This window comes from Pan troglodytes, chromosome 15 (genome assembly GCF_028858775.2).
Source record: "Pan troglodytes isolate AG18354 chromosome 15, NHGRI_mPanTro3-v2.0_pri, whole genome shotgun sequence".
NCBI lineage: Eukaryota > Metazoa > Chordata > Mammalia > Primates > Hominidae > Pan > Pan troglodytes.
In genome coordinates, this window is record NC_072413.2 from 102904443 (window position 1) to 102928003 (window position 23561).

The 23561-nt window shown below is 64.6% G+C and overlaps 1 protein-coding gene across 6 annotated transcripts in view; it reads left to right on the top strand.

Annotated features, from left to right (window-relative positions):
• Nucleotides 1-2163: 2163 nt before the first annotated feature.
• The window catches only part of CEP170B (centrosomal protein 170B), a 33296-nt gene continuing 11898 nt past the window's right edge, over nt 2164-23561 (top strand). Inside the window, exons 1-11 of one of the 6 annotated variants that reach the window (XM_024348962.3) lie at nt 2190-2405; nt 3749-3900; nt 5333-5464; nt 13104-13193; nt 14776-14854; nt 15334-15392; nt 17178-17316; nt 19579-19683; nt 19886-20359; nt 20682-21400; nt 22929-23102. In XM_024348962.3, coding sequence (XP_024204730.3) covers nt 5360-5464; nt 13104-13193; nt 14776-14854; nt 15334-15392; nt 17178-17316; nt 19579-19683; nt 19886-20359; nt 20682-21400; nt 22929-23102 — 1944 coding nt within the window. In that variant the 5' untranslated portion in view covers nt 2190-2405; nt 3749-3900; nt 5333-5359. Of the gene's footprint in view, nt 2406-3748; nt 3901-5332; nt 5465-13103; nt 13194-14775; nt 14855-15333; nt 15393-17177; nt 17317-19578; nt 19684-19885; nt 20360-20681; nt 21401-22928; nt 23103-23561 lie in introns of all 6 variants that reach the window. The other 5 variants (XM_024348964.3, XR_008539167.2, XM_024348963.3 and 2 more) reach the window with 5 other exon arrangements.

Below are 23561 nucleotides of genomic sequence, written 5' to 3' on the forward strand. Positions count from 1 at the left end.
TATATGGATCCATTTGGGGGCATTGGGGACTCACTCCTTCTTGGTTTTCCTTTCCTGGTCTCCTCTGTGGGTTCCTGGCTTAGTTTGAGTTGTCCTCTCTACCCCTCCAATTCCCTACCCCCACTCTGTGGCTCCAAGCATTGCCCACACTTGCCCCCCGGCTCGGTCCTGGGCTCCCAAATGCCATGGGACAGCTGGCCCAAGTGTGCTCAGGTCTCTCCACCTCTCAACTGCTGACCTCCACAGCTGCAGCTGCTCTCCTGGCCTAGCTTCCCAGCCAAGTGACAGCCACGCGCACTGACCAGTGCAGGCAGAGCACTGGGCACCAGCCTTGCCTCCCCCTCCCTGTCGAGAAAGTCAAGGGTCCTGGCAAAAGAAAGAAAAGCACAAATAGAGAAAATGACTTTTGTGAAGGGTCATTTACCAAGGTGTGAACAAGGAGCAGGCCAAGCCAAGAAGGTAGAGAAGCCCTGGGTAGGGCAGGAAAGGATGGGCAGGGCTGGGGCCTCTGAGGGACACGTCTGGCTCCAGCTGGGAGGAAGCCTGGGAAATTCCTAAGCTCACCTGGAAGCAGGTGTGGTGCGGCCGGAGGGGCAGACCCAGAACATCCAGTCCCTCCCTGCCACCTACCCACCCACACAATTGGGCAGCCAGTTCGTGCCCACTCTTCCTCCCAAATTTCCTTCTCTCTCCTTCCTCTGCTTCCACCACCCCCCAGCCCAGGGCCTGTGGTCGGATGCCTGGTTGCTCCCTCCAGGCATGTTTTGCCATCCACTGACTTTGACACCCGGAGCTCTCTCTTTCAAACCCTCATCGGAGCAGATCTCAGCCAGCATCAACTCACATTATCCTTGGGAAGAAATACAGGCACCCGGATCACCTGGCTGCAGGTCCCTCCCCTGGCCTCCCTCCTCCCCAACCTTGCAATCCAAGCTCCTGCCGGAGGGTCTTTCCTGGGAGCCAGTCCGGAGTGCTCACTGCCCTGCTCTCTCCCTAGGCAAGTGAGTTCCCACCAGGTGCTTGGGGTGGGGCTCCCGCCATACTCAAGGGCGCCTCTTGACTCCCTCTGAACTCGCAATCCCGCCCCAGGGTCCGGCACAAGGGCTCTGCTGGGGCTGAGATCCGTGAAGGCAGATGCGGAGAGGCGCCGCTGGATTGCGAGCAGGCCCAGGTGCGGAGCCAGGTGGGCGTTGTCGCAGCCGGGAATGCCCAGCCGCTCCAGCTGCCCACAGGACAAAGCCCAGGGTTCCCCGGCCGGGCGCACGCCTTCCACATTCTCCCTCACCTCCACGCCTTCGCTCACTGCGTTCCCCAACACCTGGAATGCAGCAATGCCCTTCGGGCACGCTGCCCCGCCCCCACGTTGATCCCTTCCCCTAGCTTGGCTCCAGGGACACCGGATACGCCTATTGTAGCACCGGGCAAGGAGCGAGCAGTCCGCGGGAACTTACCCAGGAACCCCGAGCGCCTCCGTAGTTCCCAACCCCACCCCCACCCCTCGGCCAGGTCAGGTCCACTGTGGGCGTCCAGGTAAGACGGCGTCGATGCCCACCACCATCGCCCCCAGCTCAGCCCAGAGCGCCCGGGGTCAGAGGTGGAGATGTCGGACATACGCCCGGTCTGGCCAGGCTCGGGAGGGAAAATCTGGGAGCGGCCTCTGGAACTCACCCTGACTCCTTCACCGTCCGCTCCTCTTTTTGGCTTCCGGGGCCAAAGGTTGGGGACTCGAGGCGCGGCTGGAGCCTACAGCTCCTGGAGCGTAGTTAAGCGTTAACCCGCTGGCCCTGGGCCAGGGCGCGGGGCTGCTGTGCGCACCCGGTTCCGCCCGTCGAGCTGGGGCCGGACCGGGAGGCGAAGCGGGGGGCGCTGCCGAGACGGGAGGGCATGGGGTCTGCGCCGGGTGCGAGATGAGCCGGGGAGGCCAGCGGGGCCTGGGCGGTGGGGGAAGGTGGGCCTGGGGCAGGGGCGGGATGGCGGCCCGCCAAGCCTCTGCCGACGGGACCACGCGCGGGGCTGCCGGGGCGCGCTCACCTGGCGGCCGCGGACCCGCCCTAACCTGGTTTCCGGCGGGGCGGTGCGGGGTGCGGCGCGGCCAGGCGGGGGCGGGGCGGGCGGGGGCGTGCCCGGGGCGGGGCGTTCCGGGGGCGGGGCTGGGCCTCCCGCAGACGTCAGGGACCCGCGCGTGAGGCCGCCGGCGGCCGCTCTGCCGTGGGCTCGGCCCGGGCTGCCACGAGCGTGCGGGCCTCGCCGGGCATGTCCTAGGCGGCGGCCCCGCCCAGCGCTCGGCCGGGCGGGCGGGCGCGAGGGCCGGGACCGAGCCGGGCCGAGCTGGGGAACAAGCCGGGGACCAAGCCGGGGACCAAGCCGGGGACTAAGGCGAGCCGGAGACCGAGCCCGAACAGCAGGTAGGACGCGCCGGCCCAGCGCTGGCCGCGGCCCGGGCCTCCCATCGCCCGCACCTGCACGGCTGTGGGGCCTAACGGGGCGCGGGGTCCCGGCCGAGGCCGGACAAAGGCGCGGGGGTTGGGGGCCGCCCGGCGCACCTGGTCAGGCGGGTCCCCGCCGCCGCGGAGGCGGCCCTGGTCTGCGCCAGGCCGGGAGGAGCCGCCCCGTTTCTACGCGGCCTGCGGAGGGGGCGGCAAGCCTGGGCACCCGGGTCCCCGCCCCGGCACCGGCTCGGCCATGGCCGCCCCCGGAGAGCGCTGATTCAGAAGGCGCCGCTCCCTCCCCCGCCGGGCCCGGCCGCCTCCCTCCTGGCCTGGTCTCTCCTCCCGCGGTCCCTCCCTCCGTCTTCCTCCTCCTCCCCTCTCTCCTCATTTCCCTTCGCCGCCGTCTCCCCGCTGTCCCTGCCTCTCCCGGCCTGTGCGCTCCTTCCACCGCCGGCCTGCCCCGCCCGGCTCGCTGCCCTTCCCTGCCCTGGGCCTAGCCACCTTTCCCCGCCTCACCTCTGACTGTGGCCCTTCTGGCCGGGGCGGCTGAGGGGACAAGTTTGGGGCGTTTATTATTCTTCCTCCTAGCAACGATGGCCAGCCCAGCCCCGAGGCAGCCGAAGGCCGTTTTGGAGCGTCGCGGGCTCCCAGGCCTTTTCAGGGTGGGCGGCCGGGGCAGTGGGTGGCCTGGCTCTGGCACAGCGGCACCACCAGGCTCTGGGGCTCGGCTTCACTTCGCCTTAAACAGGGACCGTGGACTCCTCAGGGCGGGCCGCGGCAGGTGATGGCAGAGTGTGAGGCCTAGGAGGGCTGGCTGGGGGCCGGAGGTGCAATGGTGGGGTAGGCCCTGCCCGATAGAGCACCCTGTGGTCACCCCCAGCAGCCCTAGGGAGGGTGGGGCTGTAGAGGCCTCCTGTTGGCTTTGCTGTCTGGGGCTGCAGGGTCATCGAAGTGCCAGCCCCTTGGCCTCCAGTGCCTGCCTGTCTGGCTGGAGCCTGGGTGCGTGGCTTAGGAAGGGCAGGGCCCCCAGAGTGAGAGGGTCCTGGCTGCCTGGAGCTGCCTTCTCCTGGTGAGAATTTTTCTACATCTTCCCACCTCCCTGCCCAAGGTGAGGGTTTACCATGGGGCACGTGGTCACTTGGGCATTCATGCTAGCTGGAGCTGGGTGTTGGTTTTCCCTGCTGCTCACCGAAGGGAGCTGAGATCTGGTGAAGAGCCTCAAAGCTGAAGACCTTGGGCGTGGGCACTGGGCAAAGTAGGGACAAGGAGCCACTCACTCCTCTGCCTGGCACCCTCATGTGGTGTGGCCCTGCCCTCAGGATGCACTCAGCCCGGCAGCCTCCCCTTCTCCTCTGCTCCACTGGGCCTCAGCTGCTGTCATCCCTGTCCTGGGTTATTGTCCTCACTTCTTGACTGGCCTCCTGAGTCACAGCCCCATGTCCACTCAGGAGCTCTGGGGCCGGCCTCACAGGTATGTGACTTGGAGACCCCCACAGAGCCCTTGCTTGGACCCCGCATGTGGCATCTTGCTCAGCTCTCCTTCTCAGTTTTTGAATAAGGGTACCGCGTTTTCTTTTTGTGCTGGGCCCTGCAGTGATGGAGCCAGTGCTGGGCCCTTTAGGGACTTCATCCCCTTCCAGGACTAGCCACAGGACTCCCAGGGGTGTGTGAGGCCCTCCATCCCTCTGCCCTGTCCCTCTGCCCTGGTAGCACCGGCTGTTCCCTCTGCCTGGAATGCAGTCCCACAAGCGTTCATGGGCTCACTTCCACCCCTGTCCTGCTGAGCCTGGAGGCTGCCTCCCAGTGAGCCCCCATCCCCGCCCTGCCTCTGTGTTCCCTGTATCCCTCTTTGCACCTTCTCATAAGCCGTTTCTGTTCTCTGTGCCTGCCCCCTGCTGAAGGGAGCCCCAGGATTCTGAGACTCTGTGTCTTGGTCACAGCTGGCTTAGCCCAGGCCACCCAGCCCATAGCAGCACTAAGGATGTGCTGGGCAGTGGGGTGGAGTGCCCAGGATATGTGTGCTGGCATGCTCCGGGCTTGCAGGGTGCATGCTGGCTGGGTATAGGGCTGCCCAGGGTTGGGTCTTGGGGTGACATCAGCCCTGGCCATTACTCAGGCTGTCCCCGTTACCCCCCAGGCTGCCATGGGGCTCCCTGCCTGTCTACACCAGCCCCTGACCACACCAGCCCCCCAGACCACCCCCTCTTTGTTGATGTCACTGGGACTATGGGCACCAAAGCCTCACTTCCCTCTTGGGCACTGAAGGGGCTGCCTGATGCTGTCCTTGCACCGTGCCCACCAAAGGACATTTGGCCTCCTCTCGGTGGTGGACATATTGATGACTCAGGGCCCCTGTCTCCAGCTCTGTCCCTGCTGCCCCTCACCCCAGGCCCTGCCTGGGGCTCAGTCTCAGAGTGTCCTGCTGGGGGGAGTGGGTCCTCTTGTTCAGTGTATGTCCTGGGGTGGGTCTGGTGCTGTGGACCTGGCATCATGGGGACCCTGATGGGCTATGCTGGGTCCTACCCATGAGCTGCTCCTGATGGGTCACGTGGATGTGGGGTCACTTACAGGCAGTGCAGCCAGTGTCCCCGTGAACTTCAACCCCTGACACCTGGAAGATAGAGGAGATTAGGTGTGCTGGGGCCTGGAGGATAAGGGAGAACCAGGCAGCCTTTGCCAGGGATGGACGTGATGGGAAAGGCCGGTCATGAGGGCAAAGGCCTGGCAGTGGGACTCGGGACCATACCCAGGGAGGGCAGGTGGCCTGATGAGGCTGGAGCCCAGCTTCTCCGGAAGCTGCCAGCTTCCCTTAGAGGGTTAGGATCTGGGCTGGGCCTTGGATGTGTCCAGGGGGCTAAGGACCAGGCCAGGGAGCCCCACTCTAACAATCCTCTCTTCCCCAGGGCCAGACGGGCCCAGCCAGCACCAAGATGAGTGCCACGTCCTGGTTCCTGGTGAGCAGCAGCGGCGCCCGCCACCGGCTCCCTCGGGAGCTCATCTTCGTGGGGCGTGAGGAGTGTGAGCTCATGCTACAGGTTTGCAGGGGGCGCTTGGGGCCAGGAGGGTAGGGGGTAGACAGTCTGTCCCTGTAGAGGCCAGGAAGGTGCCCACCCCACTTGCTGCAGGCCACCCTGGCGAGGAGGCCGCCATGCAGCCCAGGCTGGGCCTCTTAACTTGGGTCCCGGATGCACCGAGGGCTCTGGGGCTCCCGTGGGTGCGTGCAGGGGTGTGTGTGTGCTCACAGGCTCGGGTGCCTGCCCCGTACGTATCCCTGTCTCTGACAGGAGGGGGCTTAGGCTTTTGTCAGCTTCTCAAAGTTGTTGGGGTCCCTAGAAGCGTGAGTTGGCGTCCTTTTGCAGAGAGGGAGCTGAGGCTGGGCTTTAGAAGGTCCTGGAAAGCCGGTCTGTCCATATTCTTGTTGTCTGGGGGCCCCGCCTATGCTGTGAGTGCTGCCTGAGCGGGGGTCCCAGTATCTTGGCCCAGCTGCACCCTGGTGAAGGCTAGTGCCTTTTGGCGGCCTCCAGGCATGAGGGGTTCTTCTCAGGGCATGAGAGCCTGCCGAGCACTGGCACTGACAATCGGAAGTTTCTCTGGCCCTGGTTTGAGGTCTGAGTTTGGCTTTGTGGGGCTTGCGATCTGGCTGTTTGAGAACAAAGAGCAGGGGTGGTGAGCTAACCCCATATGCCCATCCTGGCCTGATGTCCTTCCTCTACCCCGTGTGCCTGTGAACGAGTTGGGCTCCCTGTCCTGGCTCATCCCCCAGCGTGGCACGTGGGCCCCTGACCCAGGTGGATGGCACTGTCCAGTCTAGCCGAGGGGCCTGCAGGTGCAGGGAGCTGCCCTGCCCACTCGGACGTTGCCTCCTGGATGCAACGTGCTACTGCCGCACATGCCCGGGCCATGCCAGGCTCTGACGAGGTGGGCAGGCCTCAGGCTGTGGTAAGGGGTCCTGGACATGCGCACATTCCCTGGGGCAGACAGTGTTTGTCTGCCTCTACCCAGGGCAGCCCCACCCGATATTGCTGCATGTGTCCTGCTGTGGTGGGAAGGTTTGTGTCCCCTGCAATTCGGAGGTTGAAGCTTCATTTCCAGCGTGGTAGCTTCAAGAGATGGGGCCTTTGGGAGGTGAGCAGGGCGTGAGGCTTTGCCCTTGGGAATGGGATCAGGGACCTTAAAAAGAGGCCGGAGGAAGCTGGCTCACCCCTTCTGCCCAGTGGGGACGCAGCATTCAAGATACCATCCTTGAAGCAGAGACAGGGCCCTCTCCAGACACCAAATTGGCCGGCGCCTAGATCTCGGGCTTCCAGCCTCCAGAACCGTGAGCAATACATTTGTGCCATTTCCACATTACTCAGGAATTTTGTTACAGCAGCTGGGATGGACTAAGTCCAGACATCCCAGCTTCTCCCCAGGCGTCCTCTGATCCTCTTGAGTCTGGACCCAGCAGGTCTGTCACCTTGTGGTTGGTTGTTCCGGCTCTGAAGTTCTTTAATCTGGAACATTCTCTCCCTTTTTTCTCTTTTCTTTATGCCTTTGGTAGCGGGAGAGAGTCGGTGGCTGGGGGCAGGAGTCGGCAAATGTTTTCTACAAAGGGCCTGGTAAAGATTTTAGGTTTTATGGACCACAAAGTATCCACTGCAGCCCAGGCCTGTGGCCGTGGTGAGGGGCAGCCAGGGAGCGAGCGTGGGCGACCGAGGCGGGCGCGGCAGCACCTGCACTTCATTTATGGATGTTGAAGTATCAATTTCCCATAATTTTCATATGTCATGAAATAGCCTTTTGATGATTTTCAATCATTTAAAAGTGTAAAGATCATTCTTAGTTCTCAAGCCATCTAAAGACAGGCGGCAGGCCATAGGCCACGCCCCACATACCCCACTGCCTCATGGGGCCACAGCTGTATTTGGCGGGTTGCTCCCGTGGTCTGCGTGCAGGGGTGGCATCAGTGATGGCCGCGCTGCTCTACCTAGGGTGGCTAGGAGGGCTTCTTGGAGGCGGCGGCACTTTGGAGCCTCTGGAAGAAGCCAGAGTCAGCCTGCAGGCAGGGACTGGTGTGGGTGCTCTTCCTGCCCCACCCCTGCACCAGGCCTGCTCTGCCTGCTTCTCCCTGGGGTAGGGGAAAAGTGCTGGGGGCAGGGTGCTCAGGGTGAGTTTGGGGTCCGATTCCGAGTTTCTGCACCTGTCAGTGGAGCCCTGAGCAGGTCGGGAGTGTTGGGGGCTTCCCAGCTCTCCTCAGTGGCCACCCCTGGCCTGGGTGGGCCTGCATTTCTACCCCTCGCTGTTGTGGGTGGTGTCACCATTGTAAGATGTATCTCCATGGGGAAACTGAGGCTCAGGGAGGCCTTGCAGGTGTGGCGAGTGTGGGAAGGCTGTCTGCCTCCCGGTGCCCCTGCAGCGGCCTCCTACCTGCCCACCGCTGCCCCCTGCCGGCCTCTGTCACCCCTCACTCCCTGTGCAGCCGCCCGAGAGGCTTCTCACCCCCACCCTACAGCCCCATGTCCAGCCCCTTGGCCCCTCTGTTGCCCCCACCTCAGGATGTTTGCACCTGCCGCCCCTCCCTGCAGCAACTTCCTTGGCACCTGCGCCAGGACCCCCGCCCTCTCAGCTCATGTTCAGGGGCCTCAGTGGCCCTTTCCGAATGCTGCTTCTTCCCCGAGGCCCTATCCACCTCTGCTCAGGCTGCCTGGAGCCTGCTCTGTCCTCGGCTTCCAGCCTCGTACTGGATATGGCTGCTGCACTGGGGCCTCTCAGAGGCATCCCAAGCTCGGTGGCTGAACCAAATCTGTCACCCTCCATCCCTTCCACCCGGGGTCCCCGCCAGGGTCCCCTTCCCTCTGCTCAGTGCCACCCCCACCCCCACCCCACGCACAGACAGGAATGCAGGCCTCCACTGGACCCAGCCTCTCCCCACACCTGCCCTGGCTCTCCGGACCTGGCTCACACCCACCTTCCTGCCCTGGAACCTCCACACCCTGTCCCAGCGCCCCCTCCACAGTCCTTGCTTTCAGCGCCACATCTTTCCACTGGGCAGGGTGCCAAGCAGAGACCCTGCCCTCCCTTGGCATCCACTGCAGAGAGGGGCCAGCAAGGTGTCCAGGGTCCAGTCCTGTGTAAAGAAGGTGGTACTGGGGACTGGGCGGTCAGCAGACACCTGCCTATGTTGTGCTGAGGCCCAAGGAGCCGCAGCAGCAGGAGTTGGGGCCGGTGAGGAGGGGGAGGCTGTGGGAGGACAGAGCTGAGCTGGGGCTACGGGGATGGGACGTGGAGGGGAGACAAGCAGAGTGGGCGGCCCGAGGCCTGGGCTTTCACTAGGCAAGAGGGGCGGTAGCTTGGACCACAGCGGGTAGACGGGTAGGGGAGTTGTGTTCCAGGCAGAGCTGCCACCCACGTGCTGTCCCACGGACCACGCTGTCCAGGGCCCTGCCTCTGCTCCCCACAGTGTCCTTGTGCCCAGTGCAAGCCTGGCACAGAGCTGGTGCCCAGCGAACAGGTGTTAAATGACGCGGGAACGTGGACCCAGGCAGGACTTCCTGCTGTGGCTGTCACTCCTGTGGTGGCCCAGGCTGTGGTCCAGGGTGTGCGTGTGTGCGTGTGTGTGCCGTGTGTGTGCGTGTGTGCCGCGCGTGTGTGCGTGTGCGCGTGTGTGTGCCGTGTGTGCGCCATGTGTGTGCCGTGGGTGTGCGTGTGTGTGCCGTGTGTGTGCGTGTGTGTGCCGCGTGTGTGTGCGTGTGGGTGTGCCGTGTGTGTGCGTGTGTGTGCCGTGTGTGTGCGTGTGTGTGCCGTGTGTGTGTGCCGTGTGTGTGCCGTGTGTGGGTGTGCCGTGGGTGTGCCGTGTGTGCGTGTGTGCGTGTGTGTGCCGTGTGTGTGCCGTGGGTGTGCGTGTGTGTGCCGTGTGTGCCGTGTGTGTGCGTGTGTGTGCGTGTGTAAGTGTGCATGTGCATACATGTGCATGTCTGTAGGTGCACACATCTGTGTGTGTTGTGTGCATGTGTGTGCTGCATGTCTGTGGGGAGGTGTCCTCCGTGAGAGCGTGTGACAGCTGGGATTTGCACTCTCGCGTGCTGACCCAGAGACCACAGCCTGAGCAGGCCCTGGCCCTCTGTGCCCAGTGCATCGAGCCGGTCTGCTGTGGGTGCCTGTGGCCGCCAATGGGGAACTCGGGTGAGCTGGCAGGAGGGTGTGCCCAGAGCCCTGGCTGCTGCTACTGCCACTCAGCACAGCTGGGCCAGGCTGTTGCCCCAGAGGGCGTCAGACGTGAACTTTGGGAACATCTTTATTGTTTTAAAGTGAGCACAAATTATTAGACACTTTCCCCAAAATCCATGTGTTTGGGGCGTCTTCCGGCCATGTCACACATCTGTGTTTGCCTGGCTGTTTCTGCACCGAGTTCCTTCCACAGCCCGGGTTTCTGTTGTTTTAAGTCTTGAGCCCTGGGCCGGGGGCCACTTCTCATTGGTGGCTGGAGCCTCGACCAAGTGAGGGGCTGCTTCTGGTTGGAGAGGGGAGTTTCTGGAAGGGGGTTCCCCATGTGTCTCCAGCGCTTCCTGCAGTCTGGGGAGGGGCTTGGCAGGAGCAAGTCTGGTGAGAAAGCCCTGGCTGGGGGTGGAGGCTCAGTCCTGGGAGTGGGCGGGGCAGCTGTGCTCGGGGTGTTAACAGGGTCTTGCGGGGGGGACTCTGTGCTGAGTCAAAGGAGCCGGAAGCTGGGGTGGGCTGGGTGGGGTGGGGAAGGTGGGTGCAGGCAGGGGAGGGGGCTTGGACTGAAGGTGAGACCCAGGCCTGGGCAAGGATGCGGTGTGCCCAGTGCTGGCAGAGTCATCTGCCTGAAGCCTGACTGTGGCCTGGGTGGGGTAAGGAAGGTTTGGAGAGGCTTTGGGGCCTGCGGGAAAGGGGGCTGTGGAGAGAGAGGCTGACCGAGGGCTGCCGAGAGGAAGACCAGTGTTGCTGGAGCCTGTGGTGGAGAGGGGCTTGGTGGGTGAGCCCTCCAGGGAAGGCCTGGGGCGGGGCTCAGAGGACCTGGAAGGTGTGCAGAGTTGTGTCCAGCAGGAGCCCTCGAGGCCCAGCGGGTCTGAGGCTAGGGAAGCAGCAGGGAGGCGTCCAGGCTGGAAACCCCTCCAGGGTTTCCACTCCTCAGCAGAGATGACATCCAAGTCACCCGCCCTCAGCCACCTCAGCCCTTTCCAGAGGGGACAGGGGCAGTAGCTCCTTCCTTTATGCCCCTGCTGGACCCCATCCCCTGGGGAGGTCTCATGCTGGCAGGGAGGGCCCGAGCCCGGCCCCAGGCCTCAGTGCTTCCTTTCTCTGAGACAGCAGCAGGTCCCCCTGGCCCCGTGGAGCCCATGTGTCGGGCGGGCTGAGGTGGGGATGCTGCCCTGTGCACAGGACAGGGTGCGGGAGGAGGTGAGCCCCAACCCCCTGAGGGAGATCCAGGCCTCCCAGCTTCCAGGCTGCACTCTCAGGCAGGGATCCTGGGGCCTGGCCCTCAGGGCTGCCCACGGGGCAGTTAGTGGCCTGAGGTGTCTCCAGCAGCCATCCTAGAGTTGGGGAGGGGGTCTCAGGACGGGCTTCTTGGAGGAGGTGAGTGCTGGGGGTCGCCTGTGTCTGGAGGCCTTCAGGGACAGGTAGGAAGTCCAATGGAGGAGGTGATGTCTGGCATCACCCACCCTGGCCAGGATCCTCCCCCAACCCCTCTGGCAGAGACTGCCACTGGGGTGGCCAGGAGCCATGTAGCTGTGGGTGCCAGCTTCGGAGAAGGAATTTGAACAGGGTGGACCTGGAGGTGGGTGGTGGCTGTCAAGGTCAGACCCACTCTACCAGAGACCTGTGGCTTTGGCTAGCAGGGGAGCTGGCACTAGGAGCCCCACCAGGATCCGCCTTCCCAGGGAGGGCATGTGGGGCAGGTGGAGCCGCTCACCTGGTTTCTGGGAAACCATGGGCTGTGTCTGGGCAGGCAGCTCAGGGATGGCTGCACCCAGGACCCTACTCTCCCCTTTAAACCTCCCTGGCACCCCTGCCCACTTCCTGGGGGGACTCAGGGTCCTGACAGGAGGGGTGGGCTCCTCGCCACCCTCCACTGTAGTCCCTGCCCCCGGTCCTCCACTGCAGTCCTCCCCTCAGTCCTCCACTGCAGTCCTCCCCCTGGTCCTCCACTGCAGTCCCCCCCAACCCCCACCCCCGGTCCTCCACTGCAGCGCCACCACCGTGGCTTGAGCCAGGCACCCAGGGCTTCTGAGTGCCCACTGCTGGGTGGCAGTGGCACTAGCGTGAGGCTGGCTCTCAGGCCTGCTGGCCACCACGAGCCCCACCCAGCTGCAGCTTCCCTGCCCTGGCGCCTCTGCGGAGGCCTCAGTCAAGCTGGGCCATCAGAGCCCTTGCCCCCAACTAGCCCCTGCTGTGTGATCTCCTCTCTGAGTTAGGAAGGAGGCCCTGCCCTGAGGGTTTCTAGCCCTTGCCCAGGGGTGCTGGGGAAGGCCCCACACTGGTGTTTCAGGACGGTGCCCTGTGGTGGGGCAGTGATGGCCAGCTGCCAGGGTGGCCTGCATGTGGCAGGCTAAGAGTGACCAGCCTGAGGGGCCCAGGCTCTCACCTGGGAGACTGAGAAGCCATGCTGGCACTCAGGAGGGACGTCCAGCTCCTAGTCGTGTGGGTTGCAGGCCGTCCTGTCCCAGGGCTGGGGGACTTCCTTCAGGCCCATTGCTGCCTGTGGAAGCTGGCCTGGTGTCTTGTGGGTGTGCTGCCTGGATGGTCCCTAGGTGGTGGCGAGGGTCACACGCTGTCTGGGCCAGGACTCGGTGACTTCCCTGGGTCGGCTGGTTCTGCTGGCCTTTCCTGGGGCTGGATCCCCAGGCCTGTGGCTCCTGAGGTTTGGGGGCAGGAGGGATGGAGCCACCACCCAGAGCCCCAGGCAGCACAGGGTGCTGTGTGGAGTGGAGGCCGGGTGGGCAGCAGCCGTGCTTGCAGCGCTGTGTGGAGTTGGGGGCCGGGTGGGCAGCAGCTGTGCTCGCAGTGCTGTGTGGAGTGGAGGCCGAGTGGGCAGCAGCCGTGCTCGCAGCGCTTAAGCAAGTAGAAAGTGACTCGCCTCTGCCTCCGTCTCCCCATGCCCCAGTGGGGCAGTGATGGGGGCTTGGCTGTGGTCTTATGATTAGACAACCGGGCTTGACCTTGTGAGGGCACTAGGGCACCTGTCCTCCGGGGGGGTGGTCCTGGGTGGGCTAGTGGCCCAGAAAGGGTCGGCAGCACTTGGAGTGGGAGCACCAAAGGTGTGGACACTGGCTGAGAGTTGTGTGTGTTCCTGTGGGGCTGGGCCAGGAGTGGGGGAGGGCTCCCTGAGACAAGCCCCCTCACCGCCAGCCTGGCTGCCGCCACCTGACCTTGGGAGGGAGCAGCGTGTGCCAGATGACCAGAGGGCTCCCAGCACTCCCACGGCCCAGCGGGGAGCATCTCTGGGGAGGGCAGTCATGAGGGGAGGCCTGGGGCGGCAGCAGAGGGTGGGGGACGTGGCCCTGGCATCTTGGCGAATCCTGCTCTGGAGACAGGGTGGGCACAGCTCTGTGGTCAGAGGCCTGGGGGCCACTGCTGGTGTTGTGCTGGGGCAGGGGATGGAGCAGGGGTGCCTCTGCCTCTTGGGTGTCACCTCCTCCCCTGGAGCACCTGAGGGCCAGCTGTGTGTCTCTCCAGTCCCGCAGCGTGGACAAGCAGCATGCCGTCATCAACTACGACCAGGACAGGGACGAGCACTGGGTGAAGGACCTGGGCAGCCTCAATGGGGTAAGTGTGAGAGGCCCTGGCCTGGCCTTTTAACAGCTCAACCCTTCAGCCCTGGCCCCTCCCTCTCAGTTCTGGCTCCTCCCCCAGTCATAGCCCCTCCCTCTCAGCCCTGGCCCCTCCCTCTCAGTTCTGGCTCCTCCCCCAGCCATAGCCCCACCCTCTCAGCCCTGGCCCCTCCCTCTCAGTTCTGGCTCCTCCCCCAGCCATAGCCCCTCCTTCTCAGCCCTGGCCCCTCCTTCTCAGCTCTGGCTCCTCCCCCAGCCCTGGCCCCTCCCTCTCAGCCCTGGCCCCTCCCCCAGCCCTGGCCCCTCTCCAAAATCTGGCCCCTCTCCCAGATCGGGCCCCATCCCCAACTACAGAGGCCCCCAGGCCTCCCCAGAAGGCTCCCCCTGGCAGGGTCTCAGGCCGCCAAGGATCAGGCTGCAGGGAGAGTGGACCCTGCAGATGGGAAGGGAAGCACTAGGCTGGGGAATGGGGCCCCTGAAATGGAAGGAGCTATGCTTGGGTACCCAGTCTGGGTATGGGTGGAGCCATGTGATCCTTTCTTCTGTAAGTTGGGGGTGGCAGGGGCAGGAAGGTAACCCGGAGGGAACCCCTGGCTGCAAGAGCAGGGTTGGGGGGTCAGGTAAAAGGAATGGGGTATGGGGTGGAAGCAGGCAGGAAGGCTGGAGGCCCCTCTCTGCGGGCATGTGTCTGTCCCTGAGGTCCCTGTCTGGATGTCTCTGTCTGTTGCTGCGCTTGGCAGACTCCAACTTGTCCTGGGACACTCTATCTTTACTGCACTCTGCAGTCCTGAGCTGGGGGGCCCTAGCAGCCCCTCAAGGAGCTCCGGCCAGGGGGTCTCAGGCTGCTGGGGTCTGTCCTGAGCTCCCTCCTCCCGCAGCATGCCTGTCTGATGAAGCGGCTGTCCCTGAATGGCTGCACAGCAAGTGGCCGCTCCTCTGTCTGTGTGGGCTGCGTCACCCACATGGGCTTTGAGAGGGTCCCCGGGGTTGTTGGCCTGGGTTGCATGGCACCGTCCCAGTCCATGCTCCTGGGCCCTGCATGGTTGGCTACTTCTGAGGCCTGTGATGCCCACAGACCTGCCTCCCACCTGCCTGTGGGACTGGTGCATCAACACTCCTGCCAGTAGGCAGCCTGGAGGGGGGTATCAGACCCTCTGAGGCCTGACCCTTGGCCAAGGGCCACCACAGGGCAGGCCTGCCTCGACTTGTTCCCAAGGGCTCATGGGGCCAAGGTGGGGGCTGGGGCCAGCACGAGGCTGTATGGGTGAGAGGAAGCATCTCTTGGAGTCCACTTCACAAAGATGCTCAAAGAGTTCTGTTCTGGAGGGTTCCATCATGGTCCCTGCAGTGCTGGGTGGGCCCCAGTGTCTGGGTGCCCCTGCCATGGCTGTGGAACTTGGGGCTGGTGCCTGGCACAGTGCTGCACAGGCCATCACTCGCCGTGGGTTCCAGAGAGTTGGTGCCCCCACGGCCCTGCCCACAGCCACCCACCCGCTCAGCCCCACCACCCTGCGGCCCTGCCCACAGCCACCCACCCGCGCAGCTCCCCCCCCCCCCCGCCACCTGTTTTCCTGCAGACGTTTGTGAATGACATGCGCATCCCGGACCAGAAGTACGTCACGCTGAAGCTCAACGATGTCATCCGCTTCGGCTACGATATCCTGCCCCTGAGTGTCCCTCCTCCTGGGCTTCTTCTCAGTCCCCAGGACCACAGTCACCCTGTTACTCCAGAAGCAGGGCTGTCACTGCTGGGGTTGCTGGGTAACAGAGCACCGAGGATGACCCTAGGGCTGGGCTCCACCTGCTGATGGAGCACCCCAAGGAATGCCAGTCCCTGCAGCCTGGCCCCCCGTGGACACCCTGGCCACGGGTACCTGCTGCTTGCCCACCCACCCAGCCTGAGGTCACATGGGGCCTGGGGAACTGGTGACCACTCCCTAGGACCCCAAGTCCTGGCCCGACCTTGGGACTGTGTGAGCACATGGGTGGGCATGGCTGTGCCTCCCCGGGAAGAAAGAGGCCCCTCCTCTGCCTGCCTTGATGGGCCCTTGAGCTGGCACACCTGTTGCTGGGCGTGGACTTCAGCGCTGGGCTCCTGGCTCTTCTGCTCTGTGTTCGCCTTAACACGTGTCCACATTCCAACATGTATGTGCTGGAGCGTGTGCAGCACCGAGTCCCGGAGGAGGCACTCAAGGTTAGTGCTGGCCAAGCCCGGGTGGCTCAGCCACGAGGGCTCAGCCCCCCATCCTCCCCACCATGCTCCCGCTGCCATCTCCCCAGCAAACACTCACCAGGCCTCTGGGGCGCCCTGTTCAGGCTGCGGGTGCCATGAGTCAGGCCAGCCTGTCCTGCCCTGCCAGATGGCCCAGTCCGGCAGGTGGGAAGGTAGTCATTACCCCCAGCCTGCTGCAGTGACAGATGGCGGGGGCACCGGGACGCGGGTGCCACTGTTGTGGATGCAGCAGGATCCGGGCTCTGGGAGGGGCCTGGGAGGAGCCGGGCTGCATGGTCAGCCTGCTGGAGCTCCTGGGCTTTCGGAGCTGCATCGCTGGGCACTGGTGGGTTTAGCTGTGGCTCACAGAACAAATGGCTCATTGGGTGAGCTGGGTGGCCAGAGCCCAGGAAGCTGCTGGGGTCACCCTGCAGGAGAGTGCAGAGGGGCTGAGGCGGGGGCCAGCAGCCTCCCCGGGAGCAGAGGGCCCCGTTCAGAGGGCCAGGAGGGTATAGAGCCCCTGAGCCCCCCAGCATCTTTTTGGGAGTGTCTCTCAGGTTAAGTAGCTTTGGGGTCTCATAAGGGGCTTTAGATTCTCTAACATTACAGTTATTTGGAGTCTTCAAAGCTGAAGGGATTAAGAGTCTCTAGACAGAGTGTTTAGGGTCTCTGAGGCTGGGGAATTTGGTCTCTCTGTGAGTGAGATATTTAGGGTTCCTTAGGCTCGGGGGATTTGAGGATCTATGTGTTAGAGGATTTGGCGTTCCTCTGGGTGAAGGGATTTGAGGTCTCTGAAGCTGAGGTGCTTTGGGATCTCATGCCCAGGGGATTAAGTTCGCTCCAGGTTAACGGATTTGAGTCCTTCAAGGTGGCAGGATTTGGGGTCACTTCAGGCTGAGAGGATTTGTTGCTTCTTAGGGTGAGGGGATCTGAGGTCTCCTAGGCTGAAATCTGAAGGTCTTAGGCTGAGGGTTTATAAGGGTTTTACGCTGCATGACCAAGGCCCCCCGAGTTCCTGTCAGTCTCTCCGATCTCCTCCCGCACTGCCCGCCCTGGCCGGGTGCCCTCTCGGAGCCCCTCAGGAGGTAATAGCTGCCCCCAGCACATTGATGAGGCCGCCAGCAGGGGGTGGCCAGAGGCAGGAAGGAAGGGTGCTGGAGGCCGACGGTGGCAGCCTTCAGGGGTGGGCATCCTTGCGTGCCCTTTCCCCGGTGTGCTGGTGACACGCACAGCCGGGGCCCCTGTGGGGGGCGTGAGGGTCCTAGGTGGGAACGGCGTCTCCTCGTCCTCACTTGTTCATGTGGGAGTTGTGGAGCACAGATTCAGGGCCCTGTTCAGAGCTCCCCAGGAGCCCTTTGGGGCCAGGGCGCTTAGCCCATTCCTCGGATGATCTCCGAGCAGCCTGGGGTCCCCCAGCCTGCAAGGGGCAGGGCCTAAGGGAGTCAGGTTCTGTCTGATGGCACAAGCGGCCCTGCTGCCCATCCCAGGGCCCCCACTCTGATGATCGCAGCCTGCTCTGTCCTGCCCCACCCAAGCAGGCCCCTGCTTTCCCTGGAAGCTGCCCCTCCCCAGGCTTGAGCTGGACCCCGAGCTGTGTTACCTGGACAGGCTGAGGCTCTGTCTGCTCTTTTGGGGAGCATTAGGGAGAGCTTGTGACATGCAAAGTCATAGCTGGGCCCTCTGGATGGAGAGGAGAGGCTGGGCCCACCCTGGTGGGTTCCTCCTGAGGCTGGGCCTAGTACCTCACCCCGCCTGGCCTGCCCACAGCATGAAAAGTACACCAGCCAGCTGCAGGTGAGCGTGAAGGGTTTGGCGCCCAAGAGGAGCGAGGCACTGCCGGAACACACACCATACTGCGAGGCCTCGAACCCCAGGCCGGAGAAGGGGGACCGGAGACCAGGAACAGGTAGGCCCAGGCAGTGCGGATGAGGTGAGCACACAGGGCCACTGCCAGGCCCTCTGCCCCGCACCTGCCTCTCTGCACCCCTTAACCCTGTGCATGCATATACCATGTACACCCATACCCCTCACCCTTTGCACACACCTACCCCTGCACATGCACACCCCTCACCCATTGTGCACACCTACCCTTGCACACCCACATTCCTCACCCATTGCACACACCTACCCGTGCATGCCTGCACCCCTCACTTCTGTACACACCTACCCATGCATGCCTGCATCTTCGTTATACACACCCTACTCATGCACACCCACACCACTCACCCCTGTGCACACCTACCCATACATGCCCATAGCTCTCACTGCTGTGCACAGACCTATCCATGCACACCCATACTGCTCACCCCTGTGCACTCACACCCCCACCCCTGTACACACATCTACCTGTGCACACCCACATCCCTCACCTCTTACCCCCCACACACAGCTACCCATGCACACCCACACTGCTCACCCCTGTGCACACCTACCTGTGCACGCCTGCACCCCTTGAGCCCACAGTTCTTGTGGGGTTGGTGGGCCACCAGCTGGGCACCCTCTGTCCCCAGTGGTGAGAGGCAGGTGATGGGGGGGTGAGGCTATGCTCCCTAATATCAGGCATTTGGACTGGATTCTGCAGACCGAGCCAGCAGGGCTCAGGGGTTGGTGGTTTCTGATGAAACCTGATTTGTGCCTTTGGCAGTCAGTGCAGCGGGTAGGCAGAAGTCTGGGAGGAGGACAGCTGCACGAGGGTCCGTGTGGGTCCGGTGGGCACAAGGGGAAGGGAAGGAGCGAGAGTGAGAAAGTGCCTGGTGGGGTGTGGAGGGATCGGGGTGGGGTATCCAAGCCTGAGGCCCCAGACTTGAGTTCTGGTTAGACAGGGGTGTATCCGGGGATCAGGCTCTCGGCTCCCACCTTGGTCCAGGAGGGGTCACCCTGCCACCCCCAGCTTTGGCCCCATGTCTGCTGTGTTCTGCTGTCAGCCCACACATCTGTGTTGTACAGCCGCAGCTGCCGGTGTCTGGTTGGGATGCAGGTCCGCCCAGAATGGAAGACCGCTGGGGACTGGGAAGCTTTCCAGAAAGCCATCTGAGCTCCCCAGAGCACCTGTCAGTGTCCAGACTGTGAAACACATGCAGCTGGTGACAGCCAGTGTGGGGCTGTCCCGGAGGTCATGACAGGTGCAGCCAGCTGGGCAGCCTGGCTCCTTGGCTCCGTTAGAGCGAGGGCAGCACGTTGTGGGGACCAAGGAGGGGTTCAGGGCCGGCAGCAGATGGGGACTGCCTGGTAGCAGATGCCCCTGCCCCAGCAGCCCCTGGCTGTGACCCTGGGTCAAGAGGGAGTCCCCAGGGAGGGGTAAGGCGTGTGTGACACATCTCAGGGGCCCTGCATCCCCAGCGCAGTGTGCACATGGTTCCTGACGGGTGACTGGCCTCAGACCCTCTGGCCCCCCAGCAGTGTAAGCAGCTGGGGGCCATGACGCAGAGGCCCCCTGGGCTTCAGCAAGGATGGAAAGAGCGTGGGTGGAGGGCCCAGGAAGGAGACTGTGGGCATGAGGGCCAGCGCCCTGACCTGAGGGCACTGGACACTGCTTCTGTTCACTGCTGCCATCAGGAAGGGCTGGGCTGCCGGCTTCTCAGAGGGAGTCAGGAGTGAGATTCCATCTGAAATATACAATTTCACTCCTGGTCATTAAGGCAAACAAACTAAAATGCCGCAGGGACCATGTAGATTGCAGTGGCTGCCCACCCCCAGGGCCACCCATTTGTGGCCTGAACCATTTACCAGCCTTGGAGGTGGCTGGACCCAGGTGTGGGCTCCCCCTGGCCTCCTGCCCTCTGTTGGATGGGCTCTGGGGTCGGGAGGGCCGGGGCAGGGTTGCAGGACGGAGGTGGGGGGCCCCCACCATGCCCCAGGGGATGAGCCTCTGAGTATATCAGAGGGGAGAGAGGAGGGGCCAGGCAGGGAGGAGGGGCCAGGCAGGCAGGGAGCCTCTAAGCACTTGTGGGAGGAGGTGGGGCCAGGCAGGGAGGGGCCAGTGAGCCACCTCGGAACTCAAGGTAGTCAACATTCCCCACAGAGGCAGGGCCCTGGGCTGCCACAGGGCCAAGCTGGGAGGTGATGCCAGGGCCTGCCCCAGAGTCCAGCCTCTCCTGGGCTGCCAGTTCTCTGCTTTTCACACTGGGGGCCCCAGCAACACAGGGTCTGAACCTCGCTCCCTCCACAGAGGCAGCCTCTTACCGCACACCCCTGTATGGGCAGCCCTCCTGGTGGGGTGAGGACGATGGTAGCACGCTGCCTGACGCCCAGCGCCAGGGAGAGCCCTACCCAGGTTGGTCTTGGGGCCAGGCTGGTGAGACCCTGAGGGTTCCCAGAGGGTGGTGTGTGAAGGGGATGGCCTGGGCTTGAGGAGCCCACTCTGGGGGACATGGGGCCTGTCTCCCCCTCTTGGGTGGAGTGGATGGTCCTGGCTGAGGAGGGTGGTGGCAGGTGGTTACCCTGAGGCCCGGTCTGAAGACATCTTCCCACACCAGAGCGTCCCAAGGGGCCGGTGCAGCAGGACGGGGAGCTCCACGGCTTCCGCGCCCCTGCTGAGCCTCAGGGCTGCTCGTTCCGGCGGGAGCCCAGCTACTTCGAGATCCCCACGAAGGAGACCCCGCAGCCGTCGCAGCCCCCCGAGGTGCTGGCACACGAGATGCCCACGAAGGATGCTGAGGCAGGTGGGGGCGGAGCGGCCCCTGTGGTGCAGAGCCACGCCTCCTTCACCATCGAGTTTGATGACTGCAGCCCTGGCAAGATGAAGATCAAGGACCATATCACCAAGTTTTCCCTGCGCCAGCGGCGGCCCCCGGGCAAGGAGGCCACACCTGGCGAGATGGTGTCGGCTGAGACCAAGGTGGCCGACTGGCTGGTGCAGAATGACCCGAGCCTGCTGCACCGGGTTGGCCCTGGGGATGACCGCCACAGCACCAAGAGCGACCTGCCTGTCCACACCCGCACCCTGAAGGGTGAGTGCCCAGCTGGCGGCCGTGCCAGTCCCGGGACAGGCAGGGGACCGGGCTTTGGCTGGGTCTGCACTGTTGCCATGCAGAGGGGCCCATTCAGCTGGGTTGACTTCCCATTTTTCAGTTAATTGCCTAAGAGCCACCTGCCTGGTCAGGAATCCGGTCCTGCGTCTTCCCGTTGCACTTCTTTGCCCTGTGTCGGGGGGCCCTGAGGGCTGGGGTGCTTTGTCAACTCAGCTAAGGCATGGGGTGATGAGGCTGCCTGAGATCGACAGCTGTTTCCTTTCTCTCGGCCTGACAAGGTGGGGTCCCCTGTCTCCCCCAGGCCACAAGCACGAGGACGGCACGCAGAGTGACTCAGAGGACCCCCTGGCCAAGGCGGCCTCGGCCGCCGGGGTGCCCTTGGAGGCCAGCGGGGAGCAGGTGCGGCTGCAGAGGCAGATCAAGCGGGACCCCCAGGAGCTACTACATAACCAGCAGGCCTTTGTCATCGAGTTCTTCGACGAGGACACGCCCCGAAAGAAGCGCTCCCAGTCCTTCACGCACAGCCCGTCCGGGGACCCCAAGGCTGACAAGCGCCGTGGCCCAACGCCGGCCGATAGGGACCGCCCCAGTGTCCCAGCCCCAGTCCAGGCAGGGGGCCGCAGCTCGGGGCCACAGAGGGCCGGCTCGCTCAAGCGGGAGAAGACAGAGGAACGGCTGGGCAGCCCCTCGCCCGCCTCCCGAACCCCTGCCCGCCCCTTCGGAAGCGTGGGGCGCCGCTCCCGCCTGGCCCAGGACTTCATGGCCCAGTGTCTGCGGGAGAGCTCCCCGGCCGCCCGGCCCAGCCCCGAGAAGGTTCCTCCGGTGCTGCCCGCTCCCCTGACACCCCGTGGGAGCAGCCCCGTGGGCCCCCCGACCCCACCGCCCGCCCCCACAGACCCCCAGCTGACCAAGGCACGGAAACAGGAGGAGGATGACAGCCTCAGTGACGCAGGGACATACACCATCGAGACGGAGGCGCAGGACACGGAGGTGGAGGAGGCCCGGAAGATGATCGACCAGGTGCGGCCCAGCGGCCAGTGAGAGCGCTCGTGGGGAACGGGGGGTGGAGCTGATGCCGGGGGCGGCGAATGAGAGCGCTCGTGGGGAACGGGGGGTGGAGCTGATGCCGGGGGTGGCGAGTGAGAGCGCTCGTGGGGAACGGGGGTGGAGGCGATGCCGGGGGTGGCGAGTGAGAGCCCTCGTGGGGAACGGGGGGTGGCGAGTGAGAGCACTCCTGGGGAACGGGGGGTGGAGGTGAGGCCGGGGGTGGCGAGTGAGAGCGCTCGTGGGGAACGGGGGTGGAGGCGATGCCGGGGGTGGCGAGTGAGAGCGCTCCTGGGGAACGGGGGGTGGAGGCGATGCCGGGGGTGGCGAGTGAGAGCACTCCTGGGGAACGGGGGGTGGCGAGTGAGAGCGCTCGTGGGGAACGGGGGGTGGAGGTGATGCCGGGGGTGGCGAGTGAGAGCCCTCGTGGGGAACGGGGGGTGGAGGCGATGCCGGGGGTGGCGAGTGAGAGCGCTCGTGGGGAACGGGGGGTGGAGGCGATGCCGGGGGTGGCGAGTGAGAGCCCTCGTGGGGAACGGGGGGGTGGAGGTGATGCCGGGGGTGGCGAGTGAGAGCCCTCGTGGGGAACGGGGGGGTGGAGGCGATGCCGGGGGTGGCGAGTGAGAGCAATCCTGGGGAACGGGGGGTGGAGGTGAGGCCGGGGGTGGCGAGTGAGAGCACTCGTGGGGAACGGGGGGTGGAGGTGAGGCCGGGGGTGGCGAGTGAGAGCACTCGTGGGGAACGGGGGGTGGAGGCGAGGCCGGGGGTGGCGAGTGAGATCCCTCGTGGGGAACGGGGGGTGGAGGCGATGCCGGGGGTGGCGAGTGAGAGCGCTCCTGGGGAACGGGGGGTGGAGGCGAGGCCGGGGGTGGCGAGTGAGAGCGCTCGTGGGGAACGGGGGGTGGAGGCGATGCCGGGGGTGGCGAGTGAGAGCCCTCGTGGGGAACGGGGGGTGGAGGCGATGCCGGGGGTGGCGAGTGAGAGCCCTCGTGGGGAACGGGGGGTGGAGGCGATGCCGGGGGTGGCGAGTGAGAGCCCTCGTGGGGAACGGGGGGTGGAGGCGATGCCGGGGGTGGCGAGTGAGAGCGCTCGTGGGGAACGGGGGGTGGAGGCGATGCCGGGGGTGGCGAGTGAGAGCGCTCGTGGGGAACGGGGGGGTGGAGGCGATGCCGGGGGTGGCGAGTGAGAGCGCTCTTGGGGAACGAGGGGTAGAGGTGGGCGGACGTTGTCCTGCTCCAGCCCAGCCCTGGCTCCTGCCTCTGGCCCAGCTGGGCAGGAGGGAGCCTGGTGTGCTGCCCATAGCCCCGCCCCTCCCCTTCCCAGGGCTGGGTCCGTATCCCATCCGCATGTCCTGCTGACAGCCAGGCTGCATGTCCCGGCCACCAGCCACTCTGGCCAACCAGGTCCCTGCTCTCCCTGTGGCCTGGGGGTGGCCGGTGTCAGTGGAGGGTTGGGAGGTGGGCTTCTCTGACCCTCGGTGCCTGGGACCATTTCCTCTTGGCAGGTCTTTGGGGTGTTGGAGTCCCCTGAACTCTCCAGGGCATCTTCAGCCACCTTTCGCCCAGTCATCAGAGGGGACAGAGATGAGTCTGATGACGGGGGCGTGGCCCAGCGGATGGCGCTACTGCAGGAGTTTGCCTCCCGGCCACTGGGTGCGGCCCCCCAGGCAGAGCACCAGGTACAGGCACAGACGGCCACCCCAAGGAGGGGCTGGGCAGGAAGAGGGCAGCATCCAAGCCGGACCTGGGGTCAGCGGGCCCCCCATGGGGCGAGACTGGACTTTCCTCTGAGGGACACGCTCAGAGGAGGGTGGGCTGGGGCTTCCATGAGGCGGGATCGGGGCCAGGTGTCAGGCCCACTGTTGATTTGAGGTCCTGGGCAAAACGGGCTCTGAGGTCAGGACAGGGCCACGGCTGCTCTGCCAACCTGGAACTGAGTTCTGTGAGGCTGCCTGGGCTGGGCAGGCAGGGGGTCGCGTTGGAGCAAGTCCAGGCGAGGCAACTGGGATCCCTGGCTGCCTTTGCAGGGGCACGCTCGCTCATGCGGCAGGCCCAGGGTGGCGCGCATGCGTGGGGCTGGTGTTGGCTGCTCTGGACGCCCCTCCTGTTCCCTGGCACCCCCTGCTTCTCGCCGTTGG